Source organism: Olea europaea, unplaced genomic scaffold, assembly GCF_002742605.1.
Source record: "Olea europaea var. sylvestris unplaced genomic scaffold, O_europaea_v1 scaffold1534, whole genome shotgun sequence".
Taxonomy (NCBI): Eukaryota; Viridiplantae; Streptophyta; class Magnoliopsida; order Lamiales; family Oleaceae; genus Olea; species Olea europaea.
Window position 1 is genome coordinate 32,296 of NW_019232931.1, and position 13,961 is coordinate 46,256.

General features: G+C 34.2%; 1 protein-coding gene and 2 pseudogenes across 3 annotated transcripts; 1 reads left to right on the forward strand and 2 right to left on the reverse strand.

The window, feature by feature from the left end:
* Nucleotides 1-390: 390 nt before the first annotated feature.
* LOC111376615 lies at nt 391-6,191 on the reverse strand (annotated as a pseudogene).
* A 42-nt stretch (nt 6,192-6,233) lies between these two features.
* Nucleotides 6,234-8,107, forward strand: LOC111376616 (annotated as a pseudogene).
* A 51-nt stretch (nt 8,108-8,158) lies between these two features.
* Nucleotides 8,159-12,603, reverse strand: LOC111376619 (increased DNA methylation 3-like). Of its 3 annotated transcripts, none has more exons than XM_022999579.1 (4): nt 12,269-12,603; nt 12,104-12,187; nt 8,728-8,940; nt 8,159-8,630 (listed from the first exon to the last, which is right to left on the reverse strand). In XM_022999579.1, the coding sequence occupies exons 3-4, from the start codon at nt 8,894-8,896 to the stop codon at nt 8,368-8,370; spliced, it is 432 nt and encodes a 143-aa protein (XP_022855347.1). In that variant the 5' UTR covers nt 8,897-8,940; nt 12,104-12,187; nt 12,269-12,603; the 3' UTR covers nt 8,159-8,367. The 3 variants fall into 3 exon arrangements, with proteins under 3 accessions (XP_022855347.1, XP_022855346.1, XP_022855348.1); XM_022999578.1 differs by having other exon boundaries at nt 12,104-12,170; nt 12,269-12,588; XM_022999580.1 differs by lacking the exon at nt 12,104-12,187 and having other exon boundaries at nt 12,269-12,590.
* Nucleotides 12,604-13,961: the final 1,358 nt, after the last annotated feature.

The window sequence follows — 13,961 nt, forward strand, 5'->3', positions numbered from 1 at the left end:
ACTAATAGGGAGGTGTGAATGAGTTGAATTGAATGCTTTATTTACCAATCTAATTTATCAATCAAATGCTTTGTTTGTGGGTAATCAAAAATTTAAGTAGAAGATCAAATTATATTTCTATTAAACAAATAGTTGTAGTTGTACCCATTTTCCAAGTAAAACAAGTCCCTAGCTGCAGAATATTTCCAAATTTTTTATGTTTAAATAGAATATATACATTTAAAGATTCATAGGCTAAAAGCAACTAAATGGCCGTAATCACCATCTGCCGGCGCCGTCGGGAACCCTATTCCACCACCATCCATTCCAAATAACTAGGGATTCTGATACACGGCAATGGCCGTGCTTTCATGAACCTTCTCTGTCCAGCTAATGCTAGGGGGATCAAATCTAGCCTTGGTTATGAATTGTTTGGTAACAGAATTGTTCATCAATTCTTTGAATTCTCCGATCACGATTTGCGGATGAGTGGGAAACAACTGGATTTATTATAAATTCCAAATCGCTTTCTTGGTTCTGATTCAGAAAAATGTTCTGGTTTTGGGGAGCATGCAATTTACTTTGTGTTCTTGGTGTTTCATTTAATTGATTATTTTTCTTCTCCCCTACCTTGTGATAAATTCTGCAAATCGCCCATTCCTCCTGTAAAACAAAAAAAAAGTATATCATTTGAGGATTATTATTAGTAAAGTGAAATCTTTTTCATCAGTACGAGGAAAAAATGATCAAATCAAGCCCAAAAGAACAAAACACTGCTAGCTGCGTGCAAGCGATTGAGAAAAACATCAGTGGACAGTCCAAACATACAAAACCTTTAATACAAATCACCCAATTTCCCAAATTTCGAACATCTCAATTCACATCACCACTCTATGTCTAAGATTTGGCGATTTGAGTATTTTGGGATGTACAATAATTTTACTGTAGCGACGTGAGAGGACGTAGCCTCGAGATGAACCTTTATAAATATTGTGAGTTTTTTGTTGGGTAGAAGTTGTAATAGATGGAAATTTCTCTTCTACTCGAAAGTATAAATACATACCAATATATCTATTATAGGGAAAAATTAAGAAGTGTTCAAGATGATCAAGCAACTTTCTTTAACCTCCTTTAATAGAAAAAGTATTTAAAGTGGTTAAGTAACTTTCACCTCCTTTAATAGAAGAAGAGTCGAAAATGGTTAAGTAACTTCCACATAATAGAAGATGAGTTCGAGATAATTAAATAACTCTCGACCAATGACGAGATTTTCCTTCGCCATGAAAAATTATTCCATCCAACAAAAACTTTTGTTTAATCAAGTTGAATTTTGACTGTCATATATTCTTCATATTTCTAAAGCTTCTTAATGATTTTGAACTTCTTATTTCTAGAATTTCATTAGTCTAAGTTTAGACTACTTTCAACATTTTTAACCATTTATTTATCTTTCTTTGTTGAATAAAATTAGAGCTTACAATTCTAGATTAATCCCCGAGTCCAGGGACTAATTTCACGGGGACTTGCCAGGTTCAAATCCCTCGCTGTAGGAGGCAAGCCCCACGTGTAATAAAAAAACTGTGGTGGCCCCACTGTGTGTATCCTGGGGACCTGTGAAGATTGAAGTGTGCAAGTAAACTCACTTTGCACGTGTGAGAGGACAAATCAGTGTGGAGGCGGTATTCATGCATGACCCACTTGGTCTTCTAACCTCGACGGGCTCTACCCCTGTAGAAAACTAGAGTTTTCTTCATTCCAAGAAGTGCACTAGTACTTGAAGAACTGCTGTGTATCGCTCCAACTTTTTATGTTGCTTTTCCAGTAGCCAGCACGGGTTGCTCTGTTCTTAAACCACTTGGGTACTTTCTGTCTATAAGTTGAAGAAATACCACTCTGTTTCTCCATTTTTGCAACTTCTGTTAAAAAAAAAAAAAACATTATGGTTTATTTTTAAACGATACCATTTGTGCCAGAAAATTTTGGACTGGAATGAGGCATATACGTTATACATATATACCTGGAAGTTTCCGCAGTTCACATCTGTTGAGGTCAACTTCAGGAATGCCCAGGTTACAGAAACTTCCACTGAAGACCTTTGAAGCCAGGTAGAAAGTTATAAGCTCCTCGTCCGTGGGGTGGAACCTGAAACCTCGTGGCAACCCTAGCTCATTGAGGTCATCACTTTGGAGTTCACATAAAACGTCTTCTATAAGCAATATCTTTACTCACTGGGTGTTTTTGGTTTAAGAAATGGGATTTTAGGATGTAATGTGGGCTATTAGGTAAAGTAGGGAGTACTATATAATGGCAAGAGTGAGGTTATCTCATACCTTGCTGCCAGCCGTAGTGTGGGGATTCGATTCTTGAGACATGAAATTGGATTCTTTGTAGGTACAGTATACAAGCAACTCTTGTTCTCTGACCTGTTGGGGCGCATCCCGCGATTTATTTCATTCACAAAGCTCTAGGGACAGAACGGTAAGGACTCCCAAGAATGAGGTTCAAATTTTATTTTTATTTTTTTAGATCATTCCCACTTGACACCTTTTTTCTGCGCTAAGTTACCAAAAGTGATAAAAATAAATAAATAAATAAAATAAAAAGGGAGGGCTAAGACAAACCTCACCATCTCTTAATTTGAATTTGCAGGTTTCGTATGCTCAACTGATGGCTATGGCTAGTGACCTTTTGAGGACATTTACGTATCTCTTTGACATATATTACCCTTCCATATACACTACACCCTCCCTTATTTTTATTGATATACTACGAAATTTCTTTTTTGCTTTGGCTGAGATATTTTTAGAATAAATTTTATGGTAATTGAGAGAATATGCGATTAAAGGTATGAAAAAATTATAATTTCACATGTTAAATTATTTTAATGAGAGAATGTGTGATTGAAAATGAATTTGAAAAAAAATAAAGTTCCTCTTTTTTGAAAATGAGTGCCAAACAAGGTGAAGCATGTTCATTTTCTCTCTGTTGATTATGATCATTTGCACTTTCTCGAAAATTATGTAGAAATATAAAGGGTAAGTGATTTGATGTTGAAAAAAGATCTCATCTTTTCACTTCTTAAACTTAAAATGATAAAGTTTGATGGATTATTTCCTATTTCTAATGGGCTCATTGGATGTATTGCTTCTAACTTACCCAAAAAAAAAAAGAAAAAGAAAGAACCTTTCAAATATTTATAGCAAGGGTAAACAATGTCTAAATAGATTATATATTTATATTTTTTTTTATTCAAATTTATATAGGGTCGATAATAAATTGTTAGTTTATGAATGAGTAAATAATTTGATAATAACAACTAACTTGTTAGATTTCTGCTTTTCTCTCTTTTCTTGTCAAAATTTTGGATTAAATTTGTTCATTCTTTAAAAGTAAAGCCATATTTTATTACCTGTGGAGAAATCAATTTTCGTAAAAAGAGAAAATAAATAACTTGTTTGAATCAAAATCAATGTTATTCTCTAAACTAAAATAAGAAAGAGGGTCCTCTTGGACTTACCCTACCTCTTTGTTCTTACTATGGGGCTTTTTTTCTATGGTTTTCTTAGTCTTATAGTTAGTCAAGGATTGTTAATATGGAGTTGTTTATATCGGCTTCTTTCCTCCAGAGTAAAATGGGGTTGAGCGATGCGCATTCCGCTATGCTTCAAGACCCCACAATAACAATAAAGAATGTGCTGAATTATTAGCAGGGGTAGAAAATGCAATCGTTAAGAAGTCACAACCTTCCAAATAGGAACCAACCAATCCATGAAAAATGTAAAAAATATCGTTTAAAATTCAACATAGAATATAAAGGGGTAACGTGTAGCTTATAGTTTTCTATAATAGTCAATACGTTTTTATGCAAGTTGTCCAAAATTTAATTGTCCATATGTGGCATGAAGAAAAATGAAGCATATATTTTTTAAACCATATTATTAATATTAATCTAATTTAAAGTATATCTTTTTGAACTATTAAAATTGAATATATAAGCTAAACCCTTTTAATGTTGACGAAAAGTTGAAAATTATTATGCTATTGATGTGAGCACGATTTTTAATGCAAAATTTAAAAGCTTCCAAAAGAAAATTCATTTGGTTGCACAACTTTTGACTTAAATCTTTAAAGTTTTCAAGACAAATCATTAAGCGAGACAATTCTATATATCTTACTAGATGGAAAACATTTCTAACTATCTCGATTGACAATGTCTTTTAAGATAATTTGAAGCATACAAAGTTTCAACTGTCTTGATTTGTCTACTTAAAAAATTTAAAACTGTCGTGACTAGTCAATTGTCATTCAAGACAATTAGAACAATCTAGCATATTACCTAACAATCTTACAAAATGAATAATGTCTTGAAAGTTTTATAAGATTTATCTGAAAAATTGTACACCTATCAAATAATTGTTAAGTCTTGTTAATATTTGGACATTTTCAAGTAGTTCTTTTATAAAAAAGGGCATGCTCCTATTGTCATTTATGAATATTATCGATGTTTGGGTTCCATTTTAATTTTATTACATTTTTTTTCTTTTTTTCAATTACACTTTTTTTAATAAAAAAATATTGCACATAAATTAAAAAAAAATTCTTTCTTTTTAATCACTTCAAAATACATCTTTTTCTCAAAATATCATTAAAATGGAATCAAACAGAGGCTTAATAAGAACGAGTTTAGAAACGGAGAAAATCCAAGGTCGTACGTACGCGCGAAGTTACAAGCTAAAGCTGCTATTAGTTGAGGATGAGTATAGGTTTATGGGCTCCAATCCAAGTAGAATAGTGCTACATCAACAAATGATAATGATGGAGGTGACAGGATGATGTGACAGACAATGATTGAATGTTGTAATTTTATTTTATTTTCAAATTGTCCGATATGTATTGACACGTGTTTTCTCTGTCATTAAGTCTATCACCAAATATCAAAGTATCGAATCCAACTGGGCAAGCTGACGTTGCTAATTATAAACTGTGCAAACACCCCTATACCTTAGGTTTCAGGGAGTTGAGATTCGTGCCTTAAATTTCATTATTTTTGCCCGACTGCATCACATTTCTTACTACTTAACGACACCCAACTGTGCAAGCTGACGCTGCTAATTATCAACTTTTACTTCTTTCTTTTCTCTCTTTGCTTTCATGTTTGGCAAAATAACGAGAAAATTAGAACTACCCCATTTTTAAGTAGTGTGGTGATAGATTCTCGATCTTTAGAAGTGAAATTTTGTATCATAAATCCATTAGCATTTGTAAATTTGAGTTTCATGAGTTTGAAAATGTCAATGCAAGCGTTAAAAAATCACACTAAAATTTAATATGCTTAAAATTTCTTTCCCATTCTAATATCTACCCTAAAATCACACTAAATTTACATGTGATTTTAATATCTACATTGACAGATTATATGAGTTTTGATTCACATATTCAAATAGATTGTACACTTATAACATCCATTTTACATATGGGCAGAATGACGTAGGGTACGAACCTAGGTTTGCTTGCTATGATTGCCACGTAGTGCCTCTACCTGCCTCGCTGGAAGAGACGTAACAATAGTCCCCTAAACCCATGTATGAATATTCATATTATGCATGGACTTTTGAGTTGAAATGTTTTGTCTCGTTCATGCCTATGTTCTATTTTGAAGAGGAGGTGCTATGGCGTGGACTATTTTACGTTGGTTGGACCTGTGCTTTTATAACCTTTCAATTGCGAAGGGATAACATGGCATAAATATCATCTTTTTAATTAGAATTTGCCAGTTTCATCATAATTAATGAAAGGGAGCCTTTATTCAACAAAATATAAACAAAACTTCTAGTAGAATTCGCCAGACAGTCTGGTTAATTGATCGCAAAGAAAACTAGGGAAATTTTGAAGTCGTCATCCTCTAAGTTGTCCAAACCTTCTTACTTGGACGGCCCTACATATCTAATGGATGCGGTCTACTAGGAATATATATTTCGAATTAGCTCTCGTACGAGTTCTAACAAGTGTGTTGCTCATGGTCTCCACATTCTAGCAATTCGTACCATTCTATATTTCCTCGTGGATTATATCAAGATATTAGATTTGGAACATTCTTTTATTTGAAGCCTAACGAAAGAAACATTCTTAAAGTTTCAATATAGAAATTAATATACATTACCTTCTCCGACTTTACGTGTAAGCAGTACACAATTGGCTTCCATGTTTCCCATCTTCACCCATCAATATTTCTTTCCTTCTGATTTTGGGAAAAAATGGCTCTATCTTCGTTTTTCATGATGTTGTTTCTTGCATTTTTCTTGCTATTCTCTACATGCAAAGCATCTTCTTGCAATTTCTAAATTGTGGGTTATTCTCCAGATGATTTGACGAGCGTCGATAGTCTCATTGATCTATTTGATGAAAAAAAAAAGTTTGAACCCCAACCTTGAGGGTCCTCACCGACCCGCCCCTACAGATTTGTGAGGAAGGTAAATTGCCAGATGTGCCCCAACAGGCCAGGAAACAAGAGCTGTCTCTACATTGCACCTACAAAAAGTCCAATTTCATATCTCAAGAATCGAACATCCACACTGCGGCTGCCAATAAGACGTGAGATAATCTCACTCCTGTCCTTTGCATCACTGGACTATGCCTCGGGAGGCCATTGATCTATTTGAATGGTGGATTGAAAAACACGGTGAGAAGTATAAGAGCATTGAGAAGTTGTACGTGAGGTCTTTAAAGACAATCTTAAACACATCGATGAGAGGAATAAGAACATCCATAACTACTGGCTCGGTTTGAATGAGTTTGCAGATTTGAGTCATGAAGAGTTCCAAGAGAATGTATATGGGCTCAGTGTTGATTCATTGCCTCAAAGAAGTGAATCCCCTGAACAATTCAAGTACAGAGATTTATTCAATTTGAACAAGTCCGTAAACTAAAGAAAGAAAGGGGGCAGTAACCCGAGTCAAGAACAAAGGTTCATGTGGTAAGTACCTAAAACTTGTTGCACAATGCATATGCAAAACTCAATCTTCGGAAATTAATGACTAACTTGAATGATAAATATGTATGCAGGAAGCTGCTGGGCATTTTTGACAGTAGCTACAGTTGAGGGTATAAACCAAATTGTAACTAGTACTTTAACGGAATCGTCTGAGCAGGAGTTGATTGACTGTGACACTACATATAACAATGGCTGCAATGGAGGTTTAATGGATTGTACATTTGCCTTTGTTGTCTCCAATGGAGGACACCATAAGGAAGATGACTACCCCTATCTGATGGAAGAAGGAACCTGTGAAGAGAAACGCTAGGCCTAGGATTAATGCAAGATCATCTTGTAAATAAATGGATTAGTCCTTATCCTTTGACAATATGTTAAAAGGATTAAGCCATAATCCCAACCCCAGTAGCAAGAATGAATGAAACGGAAACAGAAGCACATACACATGAACATGCACATTTTTCATTTCCTGCTACGAATTTTTCACAAGCTTTTTTCCTTAAAAAGGTTTTTCTTGTCACATTGAGAAGAATGGTCCTCTCAGATTCATTTATGTAACATATGAAATTATGGTTACCTTAGACAACACAAGAATGCCCGACATACCCCTAAAATAGGGGGATAATGAGGAAAAATATTCGGCTTCACTTGGTCCAACACAATAATCTTCTAGCAACTGATTTCAGGATGTATCCAAGGTGCACAATTAGCAGTTACCATGATGTGCCAAGGAACGATGAACAAAGTATATTCAAAGCACTTGCAAACCAGCCTTTCAGTGTGGCCATCAAGGCTTCTGCTAGAGATTTCCAATTCAACAGGGGGGGTGTATTTGACGGGCACTGTGGAGCTCAGCTTGATCACAGAGTGGCAGCTGTTGGATATGGAACAACAAATGGTTTGGACTACATTTTAGTAAAGAACTCGTGGGGAGAGGAATGGGGAGAGAAAGGGTACATAAGGATGAAGGGAAACGCTGGAGAGCCTGAAGGGCTTAGTAGCATCAACAGAATGGCCTCTTTTCCGACCAAAACTAGGTGAACTTATTCAGTCTTTCCTTTTTTCCTCACTACCAGTTGTCTATTTCCTACATTGTTGTTAATGTGTAATTTAATCATATTAAGAAATAAGGGCAGACAAATCTTACTGTAGATGGTTCTAAACTTCTAAACATAATAAACCACCAAATTTAATGAATTAGACATGCCAACTAACTCAGATTGAATATGTCACCAACGAAGCACTTAAACACAATCAGCATTATTTGTTTATGATTCAACTGAAACTCCTAAAGAAATGCAGATTGAAGCTGCAAGTCTAATAGTTTGCTACAGAAAAATAAATGAAGCAATCTTGGCACCTTATGAATGTGGCTATTAAGGCCATTATACCAATTTTCAAGCACCTTCCGTTGAAACACGAGGAGCTCTTGGTTTTAGTACCACAACCTCCAATATACCATCTGGTCGAAAACTCGGCGAAAATAATCTGGGGTCCACTGGTCCAGGCAAATTGAAAGATATGGTGAAAGAGCCTGCAGGGCAGAGCTGATGTAGTTTCAATTCAAATTCCTCAGATTCATTTTTCAAGATTTGAGCATCTGCTACCACTCCCTCTATGCGCACACTTCCGTCCGAATGTATATTACACTTCAGATTACCTGATATGAAAACTATCGCGTTAAAAATTGTTCAGCTTTGTACTTTGGCTTGTAGAGTATGCATGTGTGACACAGAAGAAAGAAATTAGAAACATACTGTTACTACTCTTAACACCGGGAAGGGCAACGCGGAAAAGGTAGCCACCTTCACTTTCTCCTATGTCAATAAGACCGAGAGGTGGTCCAATTGCACCTTCTTTAGCAGTTCCTTTCAAAGATACAGCAAGTTTCAATTTTGGAGATGCCGTGTTCTGTTCTGGATACATGCTTCCGAAAATAGAATTATTATCGCCCAATAAATGCTGGCTTTCTGCACATTAGATGAAAATCCAGATGAGGGCATTACACATGGTCAAGGACTAAAAATGTGCTATGCTTCCTTGTTTATTCGGAAAATGTATACATCTATAAGAATTTTAGGAAAACATGAATTGAAGATATATTGAAAACCATATCAGCAACATGTAAGCAATTAAGGGGAAAATGTTATTAAAATTACCTAAGTTGAAGCTTCACACTTGCCTTCCATAACTTGCCGTGCTTTAGTGCTCATTAGTTATATTATAATAAAATGCAAATTGATTGATGCTTCTATTATTATAGCCACCAAAATTCCTCCCTTGCATTGTCCGAGTCGGTCAACCACCCGATTCAAAGTGGATAGACAACCAAACGACCCTCACTTTATCATGAAGGAAAAGGTTAATTTTGGTCGATGCGAAGAAGGTTGAGTACATTAGTTCCACTTGCACTCTCATCATTTGTCTCTCCACTATCACTACCAATTGACTAAATGCACAACAACTAGTTCGTCTAAAATATCTTGTTCAAATATTCTAGCTAGATGCATCTAGTACATCGACTGTAACTAAATAATTATGAATGGGAAATGTAACAAATCTTGCATCGTGGCATCGCGATTTCAGGACTGAATAAACATTGACCCCATCTGTAAAGCAATCTCATCACACCCTACCTCCATATAAAGAAGGTGAATATCCCACTTACAATCATTCATCGGATACATATCTTTCTTCAAGAATATTTTTTTTTTTTCCCATACTTCCTCTCACGCCGAAGGAGTAGCCACGTGGGAGTACCCCAACACTTTGGCAGGTTTTAGGCCATTAACTTCGCCACAGACAGAGGAGGAAAATCAGCACTAGCATCATTGATAAAAGAATGTTTTGAAAAATACAACTAATTATTTGTGCAAAATCCCTTTGCATAGATTAAAAGACAGCGAATATCCAAAAAAAGTTATTCTCATGTATGAGTTAAATAACTGAGATTTTCTACCCATGAGATAGCAACAAAAATTAAAAGTTTCTACATTGCACTTATGTCAGCATCGAAGCTCAAAAAATTAGCACAATAAGATGTTATCTGGAAAATAATGACAAACTTTTGAACACCCGGCGCATATATAAACAAAGATACGATATCACAGCAGTGTGTGTACATCAAATCACAAAAAAGAAAGCATGTTATCAAAGCAGTGGTAACTACTAGATTTCTAGAAGGCTAACATTTAATTTAAAAAATATATATGGGAAATGGGGGTCCTCTCCATCCTAGAGGCAGATTCAGCTCCTCGATGCTGTGTCAACTGGAATGTTTTCCAGTATTTAACATTGTAACGACAAATCACAAAAAATCTTTCATTCCCTAAGATAACCCCTGCATGTTTTTGATTTAATCCTAATTTCCGCAAATCAACTTGGCTATATTTGTTGCCTTTATGGGTCTGGAACTTGACAAATTGATTTCCCATGTGGACATTTAAATTCATGTGTCTTTTGCGCTATCATTAGAAGAGTAACATCACATAATACACAATATTAATGAGAGAATTGAAAATTTGAATTATCCCTGCAAAACATATGGTTGATGAGACCAAATATATTTTTTACGCAGAAGCGTATTAACTTGAAGAGTGTCTTCACATAATACACAATGTTAATGAGAGAATTGAAAATTTGAATTATCCCTGCAAAACATATGGTTGATAAAACAAATATTTTTTGACGCAGGAACGGTTTAACTTGACAAATAAGAATTCGAGAACAAGAAGAGAGGTGGTTCAAGACGAGAAAAATTGAGGGTATGAACAAATTAATTTTTATTCATATATTAAGGGTTGTCCATTACAATGAATAAGCTCTTTATTTATATAGCAAGAAGGATATTTTTCATGCTTTTATTTAAAAACTACCTTCCTAAAAAGCTCATACTCATCTTCTTGGGTCACTTGCAACTTTACCACTCTCACCAACTCTACGAGGGCCCACATGGAGGACACTCGTCACACACCTAACAGCTCTACGAGGGCACTCATGTCACTCCTACTTCCACATCATCTTCCCGTCTCTCCGTAATGGTGTATTTATTGCTAAAAAGTAAGAAAACTGAGAAGACTTCTCTAAAAATCCAATCCCAGTGACTGGATTTTCAAGATTTGACCAATTTCAACAACTTGCAAGCACTTGGGTCATTTACTTGTTACTCTCACTGGATGTAGCAAGTCTTGACAAACCACATGAATTCAACTGTTCCTAGTCCCGCATTCATGAATAAATAATGATGATAATTCAAAGATCCAACACCAGAACTATGAAAAAACTGGAGAAATTATATGTAGGTAAGAATTGCTCTGAAACCGGGAACTGCACAGGTTAAAGATATGATGGATTACAGTTTAATACAAGAAAAGAAGAGAAAGCCCTTTGTCTTCTTACCAAGCTCCAAAGCTAAGATACCCTAGATGTAAAGCAAATAAATCATCGTTCTTCTCTAAAAAGGAATAGAAAATGGAACAAATATGAGGGACAAATTTATTATTGATTGTGTAGGGAAAACTATCTTTCACGTCTTTCGTATATCAGGTGCATTATGCAAGATAGAATACAAACAAACATATGTGCGAGGAAGATTGGTATCTTGGGGTAATTAGTAGTCTTTAACTTTGAGGCAACCGGTGTGCTAAACAAGCTAATTACTTTCATTCAAATTAAGTGATTTCATAAAGACTTGAGTAGGGTGTTTGAGAGAAATACAAAGCAATGCACGCAAAAGGGTTTAGAGTGCTCTATTGCGAGTTGAGCAAAAATGTACAAGGGATTAGGGATTGGGCACATATCAAGTATTGTATTTATCTCTCATGGGAAAGTATGGCCACTCTCCATGGATATATGAAAGTTAAGGTGAACTGTGATAAAGTAGGTCATTCACTTGCCCTCATATTCAAAGGCCGAAACTTTGCTCTATATACAACAGAGTGAATACCAAACAGCAAACAGCTATAAGCAATTTAGAACAAACAGATCCATACATCTACGTAACATCAAATAAATAAATCCTAAATTTACGATTTTGAATAAATATACACAAAAGTATAAAACCCAAAAAGGAAATGCACATAAATATCAAATTCAAGAATTGGAAAAGACATAACTTCACCTAGATTCCCTTACCTGAATAATCAAGAAAGTTATTGATCTAATAAACACACTTCGACCTCTTCAAAAGTGAAACCGAAATCTACAAAAGCCCACAATCTAATTATTTGAAATTGTAAAATCGATTTAAGATGAAATTACAAAAATTGATATGCATTCTCTCAAAGTCACATGATTTACCTTTAATCCGTTTCAGCCCTCAGTATCCATCTCCACTGCTGTGCACTATGCGTAAGAAAATTGACACAAAAAGAGGCCAATTTTTAAGAGAAAATAGAAAGGAAGAAGAAGAAACTGAGATTTCTTGGAAGCAGTAAAGACGTCGGGCAAAGAGTTAGAAAGTGAATGTAATTTCAAATTTGAAGCTAAAGTGCAAAATATATTTTTTCTTGTTTTCCTATTTTTCAATCTGTGTTTGACCAAATCTAGACATACAAACAATAAATTCAGACAACATAGTACAGTGCCGTAGTTCTTCCAACCAAACGCTACACTGCGTACTGAATTGAAGAGGACACAATTTTATTAAAAACTTAAGGCTTGATGACATGAGCTTTAAACGTAAATGAAGTATATGAAAAATAAAATCTTAAAACTGACGAAAATGAATTCTCCTTTTAAAGATTTTTTATTAATTAAACTTAATTGATTTACATGAATCGGTTTCACAAGAAGCACAATTAATTATTCATACAATAACACGGGATATTTTTCATTCAATGAGGAACAAACAATGTAGAAGTTAAATTTCATTTCATGTGAGAGTTTTGTTAATAAAATAAGTAATACTATAACCTCAACGTTAAGCCCCTATTTGCCTTTGATTTTTATTTGGGTCAAAGTCAAACAATTAATATTAATCACATTTTTCATGATTCAACAACTTGGAAATAACACATTTCAAAAACTTATATCAAAATCTACTAAAAATCTAATTTCAATCACCATCAAATACCCTTAAGTATTAACCTTATTTCAATCAAATAATAAAAATTAAAATGAAAAATAATATTTAGCCTTGTTTGATTGAAATTAAAATTTTGAATTTTAATCTAAATCAAAATCAATAACTAAGTTTAATAACACATTTTATGAGATACAATTTTTCAACCATACATTACCTCGACACTTGTAAAAATTTACTAAAATTTTGAAGTGTAGAAATGAAACTAAACTTCTTGAAATAGATGTGGGTGTGTTTGTCACCCCTTATTTGGGAAGAGTGTATTATTAAATACTGATTGATATTGAAATGTGTAGTTAAAAAAAAAAGAAAAAAAGTTATTTACGTGTAATATTATTTTAATAAAAAATGTGTGGTTGAAATTGTAGAAAAAATAACGGGAGAAAATGGATGACAACCATTTTCTAGATCTAAGATATTCATTATGTATTCAGACACGTCATTAATTTTGTCAAAACATACAAGTCAAAACCTATTAGAATTGACACACTCTTCTCGGCCGACTTTCATAAAATCGATGTCGGTGTCAAATTTTGAAATTAAAAGAATGATACTCTTATTAAAACGAGACTTAACATACATTAATTTTACCCAATTAGATCCCTCCCCATTCATATTTAAAATTCTCATTTCGACACTCTTGATTGAGTAGGAACTTGTGATTAATCCTCGCAAGGCAAGATGTAACCAATTGTCAAAATGAAGAAAGTTTGCCGTCACTTTGAATTGGAACTTCATTAATTGCAATAGTGTAAATAATTGCAAGGGCAAGGCTCAACAATAGGTTAAATCTATGAAGTAAAAACAGTAGAATAATATTATTTGTAGTTGTTCATTACCGCAATCGCTATACGTGTCATATATGTGGTTATTAGTGATTTAATGCATAAAGTAATAAAAAAAACTATC